General features: G+C 47.3%; 1 protein-coding gene across 1 annotated transcript; it reads left to right on the forward strand.

The window, feature by feature from the left end:
• Nucleotides 1-1808: 1808 nt before the first annotated feature.
• Nucleotides 1809-22651, forward strand: LOC149353497 (pancreatic lipase-related protein 2-like). The gene is made up of 8 exons (XM_089577363.1): nt 1809-1922; nt 5034-5122; nt 15411-15493; nt 15926-16054; nt 16887-17186; nt 19179-19431; nt 20391-20585; nt 22268-22651. Exons 2-8 carry the CDS (start codon nt 5104-5106, stop codon nt 22573-22575), a joined length of 1287 nt encoding a protein of 428 aa, XP_089433489.1. The 5' UTR covers nt 1809-1922; nt 5034-5103; the 3' UTR covers nt 22576-22651.

The raw sequence follows: 22651 nt of genomic DNA on the forward strand, positions 1-22651 counted from the left end.
CTACAGCGATTACGTCAATCTGCTGCTTCCCATCAATCGTCATTGCAAAATCATGAATTGTCTCTACAAGTTGTGTAGTGGTGGAAAGGCCTGCTCTGAATCCGTGTTGGTGAGGGTAAAGTAAACCGTTTGTTTCTAGGTGATGAAAGATGTGCTTCGCTATAATATGTTCCATAAGTTTACAAGAAATCGATGTAAGAGATATTGGGCGGTAGTTATTTACAAGTTCTCGGTTTCCCCCTTTAAACACCGGAATTACTAGTGCATTGCGCCAATCTTGTGGTACACAATGGGTGTGCAAAGATTTTTGAAAAATAAGTATAAGGTATCTCGACGCCCACTCGGCATATCTTCGGAGAAACTGGGTTGGTATGTTGTCTGGTCCATTGGCCTTCTTAGCATCCAATTCTTAGCATACAAAGAAAATTACCCAAAGCGCAAAACAGATTTTTTCTCGCTCCCCTCACCGCCTTGTCTTATTCTACCCCGGGAGTGGTTCGCGTAGCAAGTGCCTTGGTGGTAGAACGAATGCAAGCCTTCGTTACTTGAAGGTTTCAAACCAGTATCAGTTCTAAACAACAAAGCTGCCCCACCCACTGCTTCACTATATCATTAGCTACAGCTCCTCATCAAAAGTGTTTTTACTTAACAGACATCTCTCTAAAGTATACTGACCGGCTTGTCTGTACGCTTCCTTTTTATCCTTGGTGCTGCCAGCTTTCGACAGCATAACGTACTCCCGGATCTCACAGCTTCATTAGATCGGCCTGCTGGAAAGGCTGTAAACCAGACGGGAACCTTGAAACGTCATAGTGTACAGACTGAACAGATGACCCTAATATCCGGTAGCCACTTCTCGAAAACCTTTCTGCGATGCGCCACATGAGCATTCTCTGCATTCATCGCTGTGAGTGCAGAGAAGCGTGCATCGGCACCACACACCATCAAAGAGCAGTTTTGGGGGAACCAAAGCGGCAGGTAATGATGGACATATGTGAACAATAATCGATAAAAAGACTTTGCCTGAATATAAATACATATAAACTATCTGCATATTCTTGTTTCTTTTATTTTTTTCAATGTTTCCAAAATTTCCAAGAAAAAAAAACAGTTTCCATCTTTATTTTCTGGCATTCAAGATTTCCGGAAATTTTGCGCCTATAATTACAAGGAAAATCAAACGGACCACTTAGGGGGCGGCACAGTCAGGTGGTATGTCGAGTTTAGAAAGTTTCCGGGAACAGTATACGGCCGCAGCAGCCGCAGGACAGGGTTAATTGGTGATCAATGGGGAAGGCCTTCGACCTGCAGTGCACGTAACTGGGTTGGTGACGACGTTTCACCTGGCACAAAACTGGAAACCGAAGTCACCAAAAACGTCACAGTCGGGTACTGCGACTAAAATTCTAGGTTCATATCTTCACTTCCGGACCACTACCTTACTGTGTTCGGGAAGTAAGTTGGCACTTAGCACTTCGTCTACATGTTCGCTCGGGCAGGTGGTTTCCCACTCGCGTGGCTCTGGAGCTTTTGCCTTTGTGATATTATATGGGAGCGCTCTGAAATGGCTCCGAGCCAGAACGGCGGCAGCCCTAATTGAAGCCGTTTGTCCGGACGAGCGCACAGTCCCGCCGAAGCTCGTCCAATTCCGCTTTCGCGCTCCCATTAGCGCTTAGCGCGGGAGCTCGCCGCGGGCGTTGAGAACGTGAGCTGACGTAATAAGCGGACGTCCTTGGCAGAAAGAAGCGAAAAGAAAAGCGCGATATTGCGAAAGGAAGTTGCCCTGTGCTGCAGCCCAGCGCGAGAAGGTCGCTTGAGATGCGCGCGGCAGCCGCGGGCACCGGCATGCCGATAACTTTTTCTCGCGATCGGCTCTGACGCCCGACGACACGCGTGGCCGCCGCACTTTGTGCCAGGAGGAGGTAAGCGTTGGTTGTGTACGCGTGCGTGCGGGCGCGCCCCGCTTGCCTATTCGGTGCTCGATGGCCAAGATTACGCCTCCCGGGGCGTTAAAAACGAGAAATGAATGGTTGCGGAAGATTATCGCGAGATGCGCGCCGCCGCACGTGCCCTTCCCAGTTTGGTTCCCCAGCGGGTCGAGTGGCACGCATTCGGGAAAGGAGTTTGTATGCATTCGCGGAGCGGCCGCGACGTGCATGCATATATCGTCGGCTATCGCCGCCGCCAGCGATAAAGCGCTCGTTCAGACCGCGCAAATCAATGTCGCGTCGAATGCGCGGGTTGACCTTTGTTTTTTTTTTCTTGTTTGGTGGGAGCGGGACTGGGTTAGCGGCGCGAGGCACGCTTAGCTGCGCGCGAGCGCATAGCTAGCCGCTAAGGACCAACGGAGTCCACGGCAGCGACTGGCGTGACCGTGACACGTTTCCGACGCGACCTATCTGCCGAATCAGAATAAGTGTGCACCCCTGCGGGCTTGTCAGCCTTCAATGAATTTTTTTTTTTTTTCCCCGCAACCACCGTGCGCGTAAACTTGGCGGCGCATAGCAGTGCGCTGCTTGTCCTTTTGCTTGTGGCTGACGCTGGCTCGCTCGTGCGACGCAGTATCAGTATTGGCGGCAGTACTTACCTGAGAACATTTTGCTCACCGGTGCACTGATATCACTCTTGTGGACATTTTTACCCAGTGCCAAATTCGCACGCGCATTGGGGCGCCGCGCGAGAACGCATGCGGACATGTGGCTGACCTGAGTGACGACGGCTGCGCTAGGGGATACCAGTGTATTCAAAAGAAGGGCACGGGCGTAATTTTTACCTGTAAAGGTGGCGAAAGTTTCGATATGCAGTGAACACGTGCTGTAAAGTTGGGTACCTGGGGTATGCTGGTGCTAGGCGGTCAGAACAATAATGGTACCTTTATCCACTCCTATCCGGTGGCGCTTTCATTGAATGTCGGTCGTCGAAAGTCTTATACCATAGCGCAAGTACAGTGTGGCTTGTAAAGGATGGCTGCTCAGTCAATGTCTATCATAAATTAAGGTTTGGTTTGGTTTGGTTTATGGGGTTTAACGTCCCAAAGCGACTAAGGCTATGAGAGACGCCGTAGTGAAGGGCTCCGGAAATTTCAACCACCTGGGGTTCTTTAACGTGCACTGACATCGCACAGTACACGGGCCTCTAGAATTTCTCCTCCAAAGAAATTCCAGCCGCCGCGGCCGGGATCGAACCCGCGTCTTTTGGGTCAGCAGCCGAGCACCATAACCACTGAGCCACCGCGGCGGCCATAAATTAAGGAGTGCGAGAGTTGACTTTGCGTTAGTTCGCAGTCGCAGTAGATTAGAGAAATAGATCAAAGAGACAAACATCGATAAGTTTCGCAGCTTCAAGACAGTATGGGTGCTTCGTAAGAGGAAAACGGTAGCGAAAAGTAAAGGGCCGTACTGAGTTGTAGCCACTTCTGTGACAAACAGTACGTTACGAATTATTGCAACTAAAATCGCGCGCCACAAGAATGCTTGTGTCAAAGCGGCGCGCTTGTCGGAGAAATTTTGCTGCGGTAAATTCGTTAGTGCAAATTAACCCAGAAGAAAAAAAAAGACATTTTGACTGCATTTTTTTTTAGTGTGCACTATTTCACCAGTCATGCATACGACATACTGTGGAATCAAAATTACCGTGAGAAAAGTGCGTTATGAGTAAAATAGTCCAAAAATGGTTTGTGTTTTTAAACTATCTTGCTTTTTCTCCTGTGCCAGCACCGGCGATACATAGAAGCCTTATGTGCCACTATTACGCAGATCTTGCCCCAGTGTTTGGGAGTAATAGGCGGAGAAAGTAACCATTAAGATGTCAAAAGTTTTATGATCTATAGTGAAGAATATTTGGATGTAAAAAAAGACGAAACTTGACGTAAAAAAAAATCACGAGTTCCATTGGTTAACAGAAACCTCGTGCGTAACAAGATTAAGGTTAAGAAACACACTGATAACAAAGATAAGTTCAGAAAGCTTTCAGATGGTAAAAACAAAGCTATTCTAGTCTAATGTGACAAGCACTTTTTCACAATATCAAGTATACCTCTTGTCGCTAAGCGAATATATATTTCCTCGTGTGGAAGCTTTTTTTTTATTCTCAAATGAAGGTTTCATTCAAAACTAAGGAATTCATCGGACTGCCGTTGTATGCCGTTCTCATGTAAACATGACCACAATAGCTTTCACGACGCTTTAGTGTGCAAAGAACGAGTGAAAGCGTCCTTCGTTCCTGGCCCGCAGAACACATTTTTTTTAGCGACGAGGTTATGCATTGGAGCAATAATTTCGGCATATCGTTCACCCAGAGTGACTGAGGATGTCTAAAAATTAATGAGACATTATTTAATGAGCTTTGCGTTATATTATTCAGGAAGTTGTGAGAGAGTACGTTTACCTAAGTCATGTAGTTCAAGCAGTGAGTACAGAGCAGGATGCCACAAGATACGAATAGAAATGAGTTACTCTCATTTTGAAAATGTGTGCATGAACTGCAAATTGCGAGTAGCTATCAAAAAAAAAAAGAATGTATAGAGCGTAAGTGCGCAGGCTAACGAAACAACCCGGAATGGGATTAACAGAGGAGCACCGAGCTGTGGGGAGGACAACGACAGGTCTAGCGTTAAGAAAATAAACGGCAGCGTGTATTGGAGAACAAGCACGAGTGGATGATATTTCAACTGCAATAGTGACGGGGAAATGGTCTCGTGGAGGACGTGTGGTACGCAGAATAGAGAGTCCGCAGAAAGAGAGAGGAAACAGAAAATCAGGCAAGAAAGTCTGCTCAGTTAGGAATGAATGCGAGTGGCGCAGAGGGGAGCCATTAGTGATCACTGGGAGAAGCCGCCATGTTGCGGCGAAACTACCTTGGCTCATTATTATGAGGTTTGCGTGTTGTAGCTTGCATTCAAGGATTATTGTATTATTGACAGTGTACGCACCTAGTCGCGTAGAAGTTATTGTCAGCCTTTCAAAGTACTGTCTTTCGTTTGCATGCACTAAATATACCTTGCCTTTTTTCACAATCTTTCGTCACTCTTTTAGCATCTGAAGGACGTCATCGGAATCATCAAGTTGGCCGCCTAAATCCCTCCGTCGGAGCTTACCGGCAACCATGGGCTTTGTCGTGCACTGTGAGTACACCCAACTTACGTAAGGTTCACTGTGCAGAAATCAGACGTTACGTGGACTGTGTCTGCGTCATCAGGCAGAGTTACGAAACGACTGCTAGCTCCAATTTCCCTTACTTTTCCAACTGTTGAGCTCTGCGGCTCGTTATTGAGCGCGCAAAGACGAGATCAAGAGCAGAAGAAAGTCAGCGCTCTCCTTTTTTCTTCTCTCGGTTTTGTCTTCTGCATCAGGTTACCTCGGGCTTCACACCTCTGCTATGAGGACCGCCATGCTCTATAGTATTATTTAATATACCTAGGGCTCTCCATTGCGCACTGAAATTTCAGCGCAGGGGTGCTCTTGCATTTCGCCTTCTATAAAATGCGTCCTCCGAGGCTGGGTCAAACTCGCGACCGCTTTGTCATGAACGCCATCGCCACCAGATACGTATACAGGTACTGACGTTAATAATTCACACACCATATGAATCATTATGAATGTATTGTCAGAGTCAAATGAAACGCGAACACGGTCACTGAAGCGGGAACGGAAAAACTCAGATTTCCACTGAGCCAGATTGCATACTAACGCACTTTATTTTCACTTCAGTGGCCCGAAGGCAGCTGTGTGGAAGTGTGAATGGTACCCAGCCTTTATATCTCGTTCAACACGTAATATTTGTGCAGTCTTGTGTTTGCGTCTGAGTTATTCACTTGTCGTTTGATTTGACGCTGATGGTACTGTTGAAGAGCACTGACGAGCAGAACGCCCATCTTTTTGAGCAGTAACTAGCCCATCGTTACACCACATCCATCTGCCGTAGCACCATCCCAGGACACCGACACAAACTTGTAAACCGAAACCACTCGCGACCGAGACGTATTTCGTCGCGCTGCACGCAGACTATGAAAAGTAGAGTACTTTATCGGGCTTGTTGAGCGTCAAAGGACAACGTAAGTGCCACCGGGGCAAACTCTAAAAAGACAACAAGGAGAAGCGCGCAATAACTTATGTACTCTGACCAACAGTGCAAGGTCGCTGGTTAATATCGAAGGGATCTTACCTGCGAGTACGAGCGAGGAGACATATGAGCCTGGCCTCTTGCTTGGGGCCACCCCTTTCATGGATCTGAAATGCTGGGCTGCTTTACAGTTACAGTTAGTTTTCCCCTTGACGGTAGATAATCACGGAAGTTCGCGCATCTCGTTTAAGATTTGTCTTTCTGGAGAAAAAAAAAAGGTATTTTGGTAACTTGTATCTCCCCTCCTGTTGTCATTCTTATTAGATATCATGGACAGTCGATGTAGAATTGAAGTGATACTGACGCAGTTATGAGGCTCACTCATGAGGCCAGCTACTGTAGTGTGGTAACGAAATCCGCCTTTCATTTACTCAAGCTCACGTAAAAGTACGTCCGCCTCGGGCCATTTACCGCCTATTTTCTAATTACATCCATGATCTTCAGCTTTCTCCAGCACTCTTTTTCTTCCCATATCAAATCAGTACAGCCTTTCCGATCTAGCCGCGAAGCGCCTACAGCTTGCAGTTTTTTCTCCCGTTTTCTTTCCTGATAAAGATCTTGCGCAACCCTCACATATCGCCTTCCCTTTCCTGTTTTTCTATAAGAGAGCCTCTTGCACTCTTGATTGCCCTGCCTGTTTGTGGGGCCGGCTTTTATATTGAATTTTACTAGGCGCTCATTCGCGGATAAAACAACGCCTTTTCTAACAAGCGCACTTTCATCGAAGCTGCAGCCCAGCGACGAGAAACAGCACAGGAAGTAATTTGGTCCTGATAGGGCACTTCCCGCCCGCCTGGTCCTCACGTCTTGGCGCGGACTCACCGTTAAGGGCAGCGTTTTTGTGCGCACGAACCCAAAGACGCAGCCAGCAGAGACATTTAGCGTATGCAGTTTACCATGTTACTATAGCCGTTACTAGAGAATCGAAGTGACGGACACCGAGTGCTCATACGCCGGCGCGTACTATTTAGCACACCAAGAAAGACCCCGAGAATTTTATAACCGTGTACCGTAGTGCCGCAAATCCGAGTGAAGGGCGTCTTCGCAGTGGAAGTATAGTACGGAATAAATAACGCGAGAGACAACGCGGATTAGTGCAAAATATAATAGTGCAATTATGCACGCGTTCTATTCTTATAGCGCTTGAAACAGAGTAACCAGCTCTATGCATTCACAGAGACAGTGCGGCAGATTACCATCGTCAAACTCATTCTGATCGTGTTAGTAATTGCGATTACCCATATATCGTTTCTCCGTGCGCTTCAAAATTCCTGAAAGCAACGCGAGTGCCACGCTGCTCCGTTCCATTTTTGTGCACGCTGCGACTGCGCGGCGCCAAGAGTAGGGAACAAACCGAGCTGAGCATTTTATTTTTAAGTGCAATCCGGTAATCCGGTCACAGCACAGAAAAAAAACAATAAAAAAAACAAAGAAAAACATCGAATGCCGCTACCGAACCGGACACGTTTGTGTGACGGCCAGAGACTACTCAATGCAGTTTCTTTTTCCCTTTCTGCAGCCTACACTCTAAAGGAGTAAAAAGGGAGTAAATTGTCCTCTAGCGCACACCCCTTTATGGAACAAAGTGCGCTAGAGGACAACTTATTTCTTTATCACTCCCATAAAGGCGTATTTGTTTTTAGAGCGTAACGCGTGGGGCTGCATCAAATACTTTGGTGGTTGTTGCAACGGCATTCTGCATAACAATACCATCAAGATTTTCTTTCATTGCAGACGTTCGAAGCGCACGCCATTTGGCATGCATTTCGCATGCGGTCTGCATTAAGCTGTTGCCCAGCTTTTTTTTTTTTTAAAGCGCGTACTCATTCAGTTGTGAAAGCATCTCTCTTCTTACGCACGCTCCCAGTGAGACGGGCCAACGCCGACTGTCTGAGCGCATCTATTCGTACCAACGCCTCGTAAACATGTGCACATCGTGGCTACCGAAGCATGGGAAAGTTGCAAGTGGACAAGACACGGCTTAAGCCCCCATGACCTTGCACTGTGTGCGTGTGCGAGCCTTTGTGGAAGTAGAAGCATTAGTTTCAATCCACTTGACAAGCGCTTCGCCCAGTATCCGCACCTTATTCCCAATGCATACCTGACATTTTACGGGCGTGTATAGTAGATTGCGTCCGAGATTTGGTCTCAGTTAATCTGAAACGTGAGAAATAATACATAATGAAGTGCGTGATTGGACACTAATTGCGAATTTCTACTCTATGGGTCACTGCAAGCAGACGAACCAGAGAACCATAATATAGAACTTGTAGATCGCGGGAGAACAGTCAGTTTTTAGTTGCCAAGCAGCATCAAGCGAACGTCGCCTGGCGAATTTGATTGGTTGTTGACAGTATTGAATTCGCCTGAGTGGATATTTTTATGTGCAAAAATGTCACGGCAACAAGGGCACGTCGGTACCCGTGATTGCCTCCGATCAAACTCGTTTACGCCCACTCAGATCTCTGTTATTCCAGTAATGATGACCTGGTTCACCCTGTACTGAAGTATGTTCGCAACAGCAAGTGTGTTCTGTGGGGCTCTGAAAGACAGTTTTCTCTGGTCTTACGCTTTACGGCGCATTTACCTCGAATTTTAAACAATGTGGCATAAAATATCCAAATTTTCCGTTTCTTTTATTTCATTCATTCATTCATTCATTTACACTCTTAAATTGTAAAAAATCAGTTTAAACTAGCTGTGGATGTTTGAGAACAAGCTGCATGAGACGCAGTTTAAACTTTTTCGCCGCCTGGCTCAAGAGCTTTCATTTGCATATACAACGTGGAAGCATTGCAGCCTTCTGCTGCCTCTACGAACGCGGCGTGAACCGCTTCGCTTGGCGTATTATTCCCAATATTTTCCATGTCATCTCGGTCATGCTGGATTTAGTGCTTTGGGGTAACCGGTGACTCATGTCGTAAACTTAGTCAATAACATGACGAAGTCGAGCCGGACAATCTGTTTTCACCGCACTAAATACGCACTAAATACTAAATACGTACTCGCCCTTCAGGGTTTTTTTAACGCCGTGATAGATGACATCACCAGTTGCGTTCAGAGTGGAGGAGATGGAAATACCACTGAAAAGGCTTTTTGCTTGCGAAGTAAAGAAGGGTCTGATAATTTCAACACTCGGTGACCGTGGTATAAAGATTCTGCGTCTGGGTTCATGGATGAAGTGCAACAGAGCGGCAAATTCAAGTGGTCGGTCCGTGTTTCTTCCTTACAAAACCATCCATATAGAGGACAATAAAATATTGCTATGCGAAAGCCCCGCTATAAAAAAAAAACGCTGCCAGCTATATTTGCGAACCATTAATTGATTGCTTAAGCCAAGTACAAATCCGATTGCATGGTGCAACCGTTTAGTTTTCGGGTGATTTTAATATCCCATCCATGCAATGGTTGCCTTCAAGTTTCTTCGCAGAGTCGCTTCCACCAAAGCTACTGCCTTTCTCAACGCTTGCTTAGAGTTTAACTATCACCGGTACAGTGTTTTCCTGCTTTTGTCACTTTCGCAACTTCATCGTTACTTGATTTGATACTAACGTTCTTCCCTTAAGTGAAGTTAAACATCACTTAAACTTCAGTGGAGAATCAGCGCTTGTCCTGTGTTTTTCTCCCCTTTAGTCTTCGTTTTCCGCGCTGTTATTTTTGAACATGTATCACCAACTCACCCGCCTAGCTATTGTGTTAATTTACCTTGAGATGGAACCGGTTATGCTCAGCCCATCTGGTATTCGCGGTGTATTATCACAATCTAAATACAACCTCTTCGTGTGGTATCTATCACCTTACCCCGTAATAACTGCAGGGAATCAACGAATATAGTTCCAATATTTTAAACGTAATTTTCATCAGAAGTCAGAATCGCTCACGATTAGAAAATGCCGAAGAAAAGCTAACCCACCACCGCACATTGAGGTCCCAGTCGGGGGTGAACCTGCTCACAGGGTAAGCAGAGTACGGTTGCTGGGTCTACACGTACAAACAATTGCAAAGACCACGTGCATGCTGGTGCCACAAAAAAAAAATACAAATCAGATAATCCACATGACCCGAAGGGTCACCAGCCGCAGTCAGGGCCTAAAAGAAGCCGACACTGTCCGCATCGTACAGGCTTTAATGATTAGCCACATCACATATGCTACGCTTCAAACAGGCAGAAACAAAGCAGCTATACACCCTACTCCGCACAGCCGTAAAAACGGCGGCAGGTATCCCTATATATGCATTAAGGACCGGCCTAATGCAATTATAGACCTACATAACACGACAACCTAACTATCTGAAGCTCCGAAAGTCAGTCATCGTCTGGGTTCATGGATGAAGTGCAACAGAGTAGCAAATTCAAGTGGTCGGTCCGTGTTTCTTCCTTACAAGACCATCCATATGAAGGACAATAAAATATTGCTATGCGAAAGCCCCGCTATAGAAAAAATCGCTGCCAGCTATATTTGCGAACCCGACAGGGAGGCATGTCCTGAGACAATTAGGATAATGAATGCCAGAATTCTCCCCAGTTCATTAGCGAGTATCGTAATCGGGAGCACGAATTACGACTTTCTTTCCCGTATCAATATGTTCCAGCTTTGTCAATCTGGCCGAGAACCGATCGATCGTTCTCCTCGCATTCTTTTCCTGTTTGTTTTCTTCGCAAAGATCTTGCGCGACCCTCAGATATCCCCTTCCTGTTCCTGTTTTTCTTTAGCAAGCAGGGTTGCTTGCCCTCTTGATTGCCCTGGGCACTTTTCTAGTCGGCTCTTTTGTTTGTTTAGTTTTAGGTGGCGCTTATTCTCGTATAAAACAACGGCTTTCGTAACAAGGGCACGCTCATCAACGCGGCATGCCAGCGTCGGGAAGCGACGATAGTGGCTTGTGCCCCACGGGAAGTAATTTGGTCGTGATACGGAACTTCCCGGCCTCCCGGTCCTAACGTCTCGGCGCGGACACTTTTGAAGTTAGCGGTTGTTTTTGTTTTGCCGCATCATTCCAAAGACGCAGCCAATACAGAAATTTAGCATTCTATGTACTGCGATTGTTACCTGATTTGGTTTATTGGTTTATTGAGGCTTAACGTCCCAAAGCAACTCAGGCTATGAGGGACGCCCTAGTGAAGGGCCCCGGAAGTTTTGACCACCTGGGGTTCTTTAACGTGCACTGACATCGCACAGCACACTGGCCTCTAGAATTTCGCCTGCATCGAAATTCAACCGCCGCGGCCGGGATCGAACACGCGTCTTTCGGGTCAGCAGCCGAGCGCCGTAACCACTGAGCCACCGCGGCGGGGCCATTGTTGCCTGAGTAGCGGAGCAGCGAAAGCCAGCCTAATCATGCGTCGCTGCGTACTGTACAAACGTGCCAGAAATACTCCCAGCGTGTACTGCAATCCTGCACCGTAGTACCGCGATTCCTAATGAGGAGCGCCTTCCCTTGCAAACAAATTTTTAGACAGTCTATAGAATGTCCATAGACTTGTGTCTATAAAGTCTATAGACTCTCTATAGGAAATCCTAGAGAACAGTCTATAGGCAATACAAATGCTACAGACAGTCTATAGATAATCTATGGATTTATGGCCACACACTTTTAGTAGACTTTTGTCAACAGACAGTCTACAGGCTATGAATATACAAAAATATCTAGCAAATAGAGGCTAGTCTATATACTGGCTATACACCATATTTATAAGAGTTCATTGCGAAAGCACTCTGCAGTAAATAACACAAGAGACAATGCGAATTAACGCAAAATATAATAATGGTGCGGGAAATAATTTTTTTCTGTGTTTTAATGCAAAATCGCTTCCTGAAGCAACCAGCTTCCCTGCTTTGTTGTTTTTTGCGCGAAACGGCGAATTCGTCACACGCCATACCATGCAACGAACAAGGGGCGAGCGGCCCCTGCCTCTGCACCCTGCCGGACCAGCGCCGTGTAGCCAGTGCAGGGCCGCGGGCAGTACGCGATTGAGTCTACACTGTGTGCGACGAGTGTTGCAAACATTTTGGTGTGTACTGGAAGATCTTTCCCTCTGGGGACAATAACGAGACCAGAACTTGCTGAATTGGCAGGAACCTATTGTTAAAGAATGTCGGGACAGAGTCGAGAGTGAGGCCATTCTGTGTTCAAAATTCGAAGCCCTGAAGACAGTCGGGCTACGTTGCCTGTAGTGGGCACACTACACTTAGCGGATAGCGCAGAGCGCAAAACAGAGCGTTATTTCTGCATGAAGGAACTTCAGGCGCCCTGATTTTTTTTTTGCCTCTCGACTGGTTTGCCTTTCGCATGGTTTGACTTAGGGTTTTCTTGATCGCCTGAAATGGTATAGCAGCAAAAAGCGATTGGAGATATCTGTGACATACATCACCGGTCTTATTTTGTTGATAGTTTTTTTTTAAAGATCGCTGCGCACTGAACTATATTTTCAAGAAAGTGTACGCATCGCAGTTAATGTCACGCCAGTTATTGCCGAGACGAATAATGTTTGTTGTCGTATCGGTAATGACACGGTTTGCAGACTACCGCTATCATGGAAAAATGCATGTTGAAAAGTTATGTTCTAAGCTCTTCTGCCATCTTTCACAGCCCCGCAGCCAGTTATACATTTATTTGGGCAAGGTGCTCTCGAGTTCACTAAAGAGCAAATAGTCGATAAAAGTTGGTAGTCTTCAATCGATTATGTTTCCAATCTAGAACCTAACCTATTTTTGACAGTTGCTGCAACAGCAGTGTTCCATTTCAGATAATTCACCTGCGATTCGCCGTACGTATCGCATACGGTCTACGTTGAGCTTGCTTCCCGGTCTTATTTAAAAGATATTCCTTCAAATTCTAACGCGTTTTTCAGTATGCAAGTCCTGACAGTCAGCTATGCGAACGCAGATTGCCGGAGCGCATTTAGTCGTCCTGGAATCTCGAAAACGCGTGCGCGTCATGACTGCTGAGGCATGTAAAATTGTCGAGTAGAAAACACACCGTTTTAGTCGTATGTCAAACCCATCTGCGAGCCGTTAGGGAAATTAGAACTTCGGTTTCACTCCGCGACGAGCGCTGCGCTCGGCATCCGCACCTTATTCACACAGCATACGGCCGTGCAAAGTAACTTGCATCCGAGATATGGTCACAGCTAGTTTGTTGGAAGCGTGAGAATCCATATGTAATAAAGCGCGCGATGGGCCAATTATCATGAATTTATGTCAAGGCTGTCATTCAAAGGAGACCTACTATAAAACCAAGGAGAGGAAGAACCTATAGTTCGGCGGCAAACAGCAAGCTTTTACTTGCAAAAATTCGAGCGAATGTAGCGGGGTGAATTTTGTGGCTAATTAACCCATTCGAATTAGCTTGAGTGCGTATTTTGATGCTTACAAGTCACGGAATCGCGGTGTAAGAATGTTCTAAGAATGTTCCGGTACCGCGGTTGCCTCCAGTGAAACGCGCTTACGCCCAGTCTGGTTTGCAGTATTCCAGTAATGATAACGCGGTGCACGGTGTGCTGAATTGGGGTTCGCGACAGCTAATTTCTGGTGTAAGGCGCTGAAAGAAGATTATCTCTGGTTGTACACTCTGCGGTATGTTTATATCGTATTTTAAACAATGCGGCATAAAAATGCAAGTTCTCGATTTCTCGAGCGGTTTCGCAAATTCTCAAATAGTAACTAAAATAAGCCGCATAAAACATTATTGAAACTTTTGGGCAAGTTGATTCAGAGTTTTCGTGTGCATACAAAATGTGGATCTAGAGAAGCCCTCTCTCGCCTGTAGTTAGAACTATGGACGCTGGCGTGAACTGCTTCACTTGGCGTAATATTTGCACTACTTTCCATGCCATCTTGGTCGTGGGTCGTGCAGCTGCAGTGTTTTGGCTTAACCGACGGCCCATACCGTGACCTTGACCAACATGATGAAGACGAGCCGAACAATAGATTTTATTTGTAATAAATACAGGCCGTAAATCGCACATCAATCTTTTTATGACGACGTACCGAATGATGTCCCCCATAAGGTTCAGAAGGGAGCTAAATGCAGACAGCTTCACTAAAGGCTTTTTCCTCGTGAATAAATGAATGGTTTAAACGCTTCGACACTCATGTACGAAGTATATCGATTCTGAATCTATGTACGTAGTGTATCGATTCTGAGTTCGAGTTTCTGGACGCGAATAAACGGTGTATGTAAAAGCCTTGCGTATCCCTCGCCTCCTTGGCAGCTGGGGCCAAAGTGTGTCGTCGCTTGCTATACATTGTCGCCTGGGCTGGGGGGCAAAACTAGGCTGCAACCGGGTCCAGTTGACCAACCGGCACCTGTGAGTTCAATCAATCAATCAATCAATCAATCAATCAATCAATCAATCAATCAATCAATCAATCAATCAATCAATCAATTGATAGGGATGGGCACGAAAGGTTTGGTTTGTACCTGAAAACCAAACATTTCATGCCACTCCCTATCAATTGCTTATTGCACAAGAGTAGCGAGTTCCACCGGTTGGTCCGTACTCCATAAAAACCACTCAAATACAGAACAAAAACTACGGAGGGGACTTAAGGCTATGGTCTAAACAGAAAGAAGTAAAAAGAGGGCAAACTGTCTTCTGGCGCACTCACTAGAGAACAGCTTACCCCCCTTTTCACTCCCATATAGGCGTATTCGTGTTTAGAGTGTACTTACGGGCTCTGAATGCGAAAGTATTGCTTTATTATCTTTATTTCCTGATTAATTTTTATTTTTGTTGACTTCCTTTTTAATGACACACCTACTCATTAGCAAACAGTCGTCAGGTAACGCATGCACCAGATTCACCTTTGTTCGCCAACAAGCAACGCAGCTTGGTGGCTATGGGCTGCGTTCTCGCCTCGTAATCTGAAGACCCTTGGTTGAAGTCCCCGCACCTTCGGAGCAAATTTCATTTTTCTTTGCCTGGTCACGTGGGTTTTGGGAAGCCACTCTTTCTGGACATTGGGTTTCGTTGCCGATGAGCCATGTAACGCTTTCGCATTAATAAAACATTGCTGCATGAAACCGCGGGAGTAGAACAAGAAACTTTACTATGGCGGCGCAATAAGGGAGTGTATCGCTGAAGCACTATTCTGAGCGCGACAGACAATTGTAGGTAATTTGTGTGTAGCTTTGCGGTCCGACCCCTTGCTTTAGAACATACAAAATGCGACATGGAATTACCCGGCATTGGGACGCGCGGGTTTTGAACTTGATCGCTATACATTCTCGCCATGTCAGCTAAAGCGTTGTCGTTTTTCTACTTGTTCTCTTTTCCTTTCGCCTCACAGCCTGCATAACTGCACTGGTGCTACTGCTGGCCACCGTTACCTACGGCACAACCATTCGTAACAACGATGACTCCGAGCTTACGGTAAGTGCGCGTGAAAAGCACCGACTTATCTTTTTCACCCGTATGCCGCCATGATGAGACTGCTTTCGCGTTGTTATTGCGATAACTTTAGTCGGGGAGTGTAACTGCGCGCAAAAGCTCACACAGCAGCCTGTGCTTTATTGCGGGCAGCCGCCATGAACACCTCCGCGAGTAGAGTGCATGGGCCTCCACCTTATAGAGCAGCAACGCTACCACCACCTGTAGGTTGTTCTCGTGGGGAATATTCAGGCGCTGCTTTACGGATGGTTCTGGAACGAAGGCTTCCAGTGCAGGTCACCAAATGCTGCGACTTTGTTTCTCTCTCACACCCAAATTATAAAGCTCTGCCTTCAGACTGTTCGTGCTCCTAGACTCAGATCAATAGTTATCTAACGATGTGCCTGATTATAATCACTTTTATGTGATGTGCAGACTCCAGCGGAAGACGGGGAAGGCGTGGAAGGCCGCATCAGGTTGCCCGGCAAAGCGATGCGCTTCATCGGCGCCTCGGTCGAGCTTCTGGACACCGTCCTGCCTGGAAATCTAGCGGACACCGTGAAGGTAGACGCGCTGGGTCGACTAGAGGACCAGGGTGCCTTAGCCCGACTCACAAGCTTACCCGGCTGTATATGCCGCGCTTTCGCACTGTTGTACCGTATTTTCCAGTCTATAACTCACATTCTACCACAAACTACCGACCCCATTCACTCGGCGGCCGCGATGGAACTGCAGCTATAAATGCGCCGCATGCCTGTATTGTTACTGCCAAATACGAGCCAGCTGAAGGCCGTCTTTTCTCCAGCGAACCACTGCCAGAAATTTTTATTTATACTGGCCGCCCTCATACTAACCGGCAGGATTTCAGCGAAGAAGGACAAAATTATACACGTGTACGAGAAAATAAACACAACGAATGAATTCGTTCAACCTACTGAAAACACATTTGCGCATGCAGTTAGTGACGAGATCAATTTTTGCAATTTGATGAGTTTCCAGTCACTGAAGCTCGTAAGTGATAATATCGTACGACTTTGTGATTGCTTGCCGCCCTACCTTTCTTCCTCTCTCCCTCCTTTCAATCTCTCCTTCATCCTTTCCCTCACGGCGCTGTGAGAGTGAGACATCTGGTGCGCCTTTCCTTTCCTGAGAACCATCTCATTATTTCATATAATTGTTATGATTATTAATTTTGCGCACGTGCATCAACGAGTATAGCTGCATGTTTCTATACTTGTTTCCAATTCGGATGGGCAAAGCTACAAGAAAACCAACCATTCGCTGACTGGCTGCATCGTATACATACAGTAAGCTGGGTCACGGGCCGCCCAGGCCCGTGGCTGTAGCTTCGCGAGTTCCACAGTCTCGCGACGGCTCTCCTCCCGGTTGCACTCAGGTGAGAGACAAGAGCAACGACAGCACCTGCTACCCGCTGCTGGGCTGCTTCCGCTCCCGGGACCCGCTGACGGTGCCGCTCTCCTTCCCCGACTCCCCGGAGAAAGTGAACACCAGCCTGCCGCTGTACTCGCGCCAGAACCGCGACTCGCCGCTGCGGCTCGACTGGCGGTCGCGGGAGCGCAACGAGAGGATCAACCTGTTCCGCGAACGCAAGCCGCTCAAGCTGATCGTGCACGGCTGGCACGAGACAGGCGACAGCGAATGGGTGCAAGAAGCCAAAGATTCGCTCCTGAACCTGGTGAGCGCCTATCATCCCCATAAACGTAGATTCTTCAAGAGACAGCGCGGCTCAGGATTGACGCTGTGGAGGCCTATGCACTTCAGTAGAGCTCAGGTATCAATAGTTGTTTATGTCGGGTTGCTCTGCCATTCGAGCGATGCCGTAAGAGATTTTTATAGCGCTATAATGAATATTTAGTGAAGGATATATACAACCATGCCAGAACTAGTTGGTACAGAAGCGCTGTGTCATGTCCAATTCCTTTCTTGTGTCTTCGTCTTTCTGCGCTATAAATTCCAGAAATACAAGAACGCAAGATGGAAAGGATGTAAAGAAAACACGGCACTACGTCTGTTCTTTCGTCCTCTTGTGCCCCTGCTCTTCTTTTTTTTTTTCTATTTCGCGCTGTACGCGCCAAGCTCGATTTTGGGTGCAGTGCAGTTGATTTTGATTCATTGCGCAGGTTAAGCTCTCAATGCAGGGTCGAGCTTGAGCGCATCCGAATCATGTGCCACTAGAGCACCGTTACGAGCTCTGACCTTTGCCTCGAGTTTCGCAGGAGACTTAGAGACGCCAGAAGCAACCACAGGCAATCCCGTTTTAGGGATTTCAGAAAGGTAGACGTACTCTATTGGACAAGGAACATAGTGGCAAAAGAGAACAAAATAAACATATAAGTTGAAGCAATGCATAAATAACACCGGATTTAATTTGCGGTAGGGCCAGGCAACATGTGAATAAAATTGCGTCACGTTTGGCTCCACAACTGTACTTACAAGTTTTAATTCAAAATTCGTTTTCGTAGCCAAGACGTGACGTAGTGCGTCGCTGTCGGCAAGTTTTATCCAACCATCGTTTCAAAACGGAGGAGGTCGCGGTATACTGAAACCTTGCACTATTGATGCGCCGCAGATAGTGCCTGTATACTGATTGGCTAGCTCGCGAGCACAAGCACCTTGCACAAACGGCCGCCTACGTCCCGTGCCTCGAGTCTGTTTATCGACTGAATGAAGCCTTGTTTGCATCTTTACCCACGCCTGTGCGGAGTACCTCCACTACAGTGTTTAACGACGCCTTTCATACCACTACAATTTAACTTGTTCCTATATATAGCACCACCAGCAGGCACTACCCATTAAACACAACGCTAGCAACAGTAGCTACGGGATGTGCCACACGTATTTTCTTATATTTGATCTTCGTAGTCATAAATCTAGCTTCGAGGTCGAGATTTAAGCTTTGGTTGCGTACGTGCAAAGCTAAGAAATTGTGCTCGGCAAATTTTACGAAGAATCTTGAGAAACCTCGGCCGACAGCGTTTCGACCGGGCCGAGCCATGCGCCTGAGAACGGTCATTCACAGGGGTGTGCCTCACTTGGTCGTTGGCATCACATCACGTTGCGGACCGTTTACTCTCCCTATTTAAACCGACCGCGACAAGTGGTTATATATCGGGACGACCACAAATGTCACCTTAGTCAAAATACATTTTGCGTCACTGTAGTCACGGACTTCCCGTCTTGGCTACCTTTGATTTCATCATTGCAAAGGGTAGCCTTTATCAAGTCCGGGATTCTTGGAGATCAATTTTAATTGTGAAGCAACTGTGGAATACTGTAAGGTACTATTATGGAAATATTGAAGGTAATGGTCCATTATTTCGATGCGCAGCAAAATATGTGTAATTTTAAGTTTGACCATCGCTCGCATCGAGTAGTCAAGACTCTCATAGTAAGTCAATGGGGAACACTTTTGACAATAAAAAAAAACGTTAATAGCAAAAAAAATGCAAGCTACCGATGGGAGATCTGCAGATATAATGGTTTTTATGTTGAAATCTTACGATATACGAAAAATATTACGTCCATAAACAACTTCTTGTAAAAAAATGGGCTTGTCCAGAATTTCTAGATGTCTGTAGAAATTTTCAGCAGACTCTGGATCTCCACAAGTGTTTCGGACCAGTGGATCCACGACTTATGCCACTGTATTGCTGTGACCTGCGCGCAGGAAGACTGCAACGTGATCGTGGTCGACTGGCGGGGCGGCTCGGAGCAGGGCAACTACATACGGTCAGCCGGTAACACAGCGCTGGTCGGCCGACAGGGATCGCTGCTGCTGCAGCACCTGCTGTCCATCTACCGTCAAACTCTGAGTCCCGAGGATGTGCACGTGATCGGCCACAGCCTGGGTGGTCAGGTGTCCGGGTTCTTGGGCCGCCATTTCCTCAACCAGACCGGCGTGCTACTAGGAAGGATTACTGGTAAGCCCTCGCCGTGAAGTAGTAATAATAATAATAACATGGGTACGCATACTATATGAGGCGATCGCTGTAAACATCAAGCTTCCAAGTCAAATGATAGAATGCGTCTTTTTTTTTTTCTTTTTCATGACACTCAGCGCCGGCACTTTCTTCGCAATCTCTTCTGCCCTACGCACACAAATAACAGACACGGAATGACTATGAATGAAATGAAAGGCTACTATTGCGCATGCGCTGTTACCATGGCAACCAGTTGCGCTGGAGCCACAGGTGTGCGCCGCCGCAGCCGCTGCGCCGAGTTCCGATCGCTTCGCTACGCGCCTCACTGCGCATGCGCAGAATCGCGCTGCCCAAGTATAAGCCGGAATCGATGCGCTCGCTCCTCAGACGCGCACCATTGAAGAAGGAGAGCGGCCGTGCTCGTCACGGCAGCAGTACAGGCTGCGTGAAAGTGAGTCTTCCGGTCCAGAAGTCGTCGCATGGTACAGGGCCGGCCGATAGCGTGAAAACGAGGCGAGAAAGGCTAAGCGGGCGGCCGAGACGCCCGAAGAACGAGAGGAGCGTCTCGTGAAGAGACGCCGCCAAGCTGCTGAACGACAGCGACGGCGTGTCGCTACCGAAATGTCAGTAGACGAAAGTGATTTCGCTACGTATATCCTGGCCTAGCTGTGCTAAGCCACTGCCAATTATGTCGTTGCTGTGCTAAAACTAAAAATGGCAACAATAAAAATGTTTCATTGTCTGTTGTCTGCTTTCTATTAAATGTCGTATCTATTAAGCTCAGATTCCTCGTGCCTCTACATTGCTCGCCTCCTACCAGCCTGTCTGTGCAGCCTTCCTTCCGAACCGTGTGCAACCAAGCAACGAATTCATGCCTTTTATGCCTACATTGAGCGTCAGTACTCTTCTATGATACTATGAGAGACGTTTCTTTCCAACTTACATCTCTATCTGCGCAGCTTTGGATGCCGCTGCGCCGCTGTTTGAAGACACCGACGTGTTCCTCTCCAGGCGTGACGCTCAGTTCGTGGACGCCATTCACACCAGCTCCGGGGGCAAAGTCATCAAGGGACAGTTTGGCATCTTGAAACCCTTTGGCCACGTGGATTTCTACCCCAACGGGGGCCAAAAGCAGCCCGGATGTCCGCCACTCGGTCAGTGGGGTGAAGAGGTGTTATGATCGATACGGGATTGGTACGAAAGAGCACCGTTTTCTTAGAAGCTAGAGCGCCTTAATGAATGACACTATCAAAACTTTGCAGTTGGACGCATCACGTGGTGTAATGAAATGGCTGCTCTTAACTTTAACGCATTGCACGCTATCTAAGATACCCTCGTAATCTCTGTTTTCTTTATTTCATTTAACCTTCGATGACAAGGGGCATTAAAGAGGGAAGTGGTAGAACACAAAAAAGTGGGATGGGAACACAGGCTCAAGGCAATGTACAGCATTATGGCAAAATGAGGTGAACAATCCAGAAACTAAAAAAAAGGCAAAGTAACAGGCAAAAAAAAAACAGATTTCAGGCGTAAACACTGCATTACTCAGGTGCCAAAAGCACATGGCAAGGTGGAGTAACAGAAAAAGAAGTAGAAAAATTTCGCTATGCGTTGTAACGGATTTCCTGAATTCATCGACATTACTGGCAAGCACCAACGCGGCAGGTAGGCGGTTCCACTCCGCTGCTTTTTTAGCAATGACGGAATATAGTTCCTTCATATACCCCGGACCAGGAAGAATTTTTCTTTAACAGCGAAGTTTCTGCTGCGCTTGGGTGGATGCCAATACGTAGTTACTCCCTTACTCTCTGATTCTATTATATGTATATTGTAATATTATATTATAGGAATGAACGAATATTACACACACGCACGCACGCGCGCGCGCACGCGCAAGCCAAGACGAGGTAAAAGCGCTTAGTAAAAGCGCTTCGCAATGCAGCTGTCATTTTCAGGCTTAGTACCGAGACCGCGATGACGTTCAAATTGCTGTGGTTACCGTGTCAACGCCTCCTGTATTTTCATCACAGTCATGTTGCTCGCTTCGCAACGGGAACCCCTTGAACACCTCTGTTCTTTTACTTGTCGCGATGTTGCACTTCGGATGGGAAGCGCCGCCAGCGCGGCTGCGGTGAGCTGCTGGCTGGTCTGCCGAATGCTCTTCCATAAAGCGCACAAAAACAACATAGCCACCCACTTCCCGTGGCAAGTCGGCAGTCCTGACGTAGCTCTCTCCCTCTCACGACAGGTGCCGCACAGGCAGCAGGCACGAAATCTAGCGCATGGGACGCATTCCTTGCACTTTTGACGAAGAAAAATGACCTTTCATTTAATTTCATCTGATTTCAGACCACAAGAAATCGTATGTAGGAGAGGCCTTGGTTTCACAAAACCACTCACTCGACTATCATTGATGTCGAGGAGGCGTTGACAATGTGTTCATGCAAATAAATATTTATATAAATGAATTATCATTATTAACGTCAAGCACACGGCAATGAGATCTATGTCGGATCTGGTAATCATAACGTATCGGGCTCTTCACAAGAGCCAAAGATGCCGTTATGTGTCGGCGAAAGACATGTGCGGATCCCAGCAGCGTGGTTTTCTGTACTCGACGGATCGTAATTTCCCCGTCAGGGAGTTGTCGTGGGAGAAAGGCAAGTCTAACCGAGCGGCCCGCGTAAAATGTCCTTGTTCTTGCGCCCCTGCCTTTGCGCCTTACTCTGCCATCAAGAAGCCCCCACACACTGTCCTTTCTATCCGTGCTTTCACGTAGCTTAAAATCCGCTCATCTAAGTGAAATGCTCGTCCCTCACGACCCCTTTGCTCGCAGAACTGTTCTGCGACCACAAGCTGTCCAAGGACTTCTTCCTGGAGTCGTTGCGCAGCCGACGATGCCGCTTCATCTCCGAGCCGTGCGTTGGAGGCCTGGACGCGCTGCTGGCCGACCGCTGCGTGCGGAGGGGCGATCGGGGCGAGATGGGCTACTTCGCGGACCAGGCGCCCGGCAGGGGCGTCCAGACACTGGAGACCAACGAGTCGCCGCCCTACTGCCGCGAGAGACAAGTTCCCAGGAACCCGTCGCGAAACGACACGCCCAGACGCCAGAACCAAGGCGTGCGACCAGGCAGAAGAGGTTAATGCGAAGCTTCGCACGCAGTGCCTATAGGCTCACCTCTCGAATTCCTGACCAATAAAATCGGAGCGCTGCTCCAGA

This window comes from Amblyomma mixtum, chromosome 3, assembly GCF_055824585.1.
Source record: "Amblyomma mixtum isolate Tamu chromosome 3, ASM5582458v1, whole genome shotgun sequence".
NCBI lineage: Eukaryota > Metazoa > Arthropoda > Arachnida > Ixodida > Ixodidae > Amblyomma > Amblyomma mixtum.

Coding starts and splice junctions, on each gene's coding strand:
- LOC149353497 (XM_089577363.1), top strand. Junction 16,055..16,886: donor ATCTAGCGGACACCGTGAAG/GTAGACGCGCTG, acceptor GGTTGCACTCAG/GTGAGAGACAAGAGCAACGA. Junction 17,187..19,178: donor AAGATTCGCTCCTGAACCTG/GTGAGCGCCTAT, acceptor ACCTGCGCGCAG/GAAGACTGCAACGTGATCGT.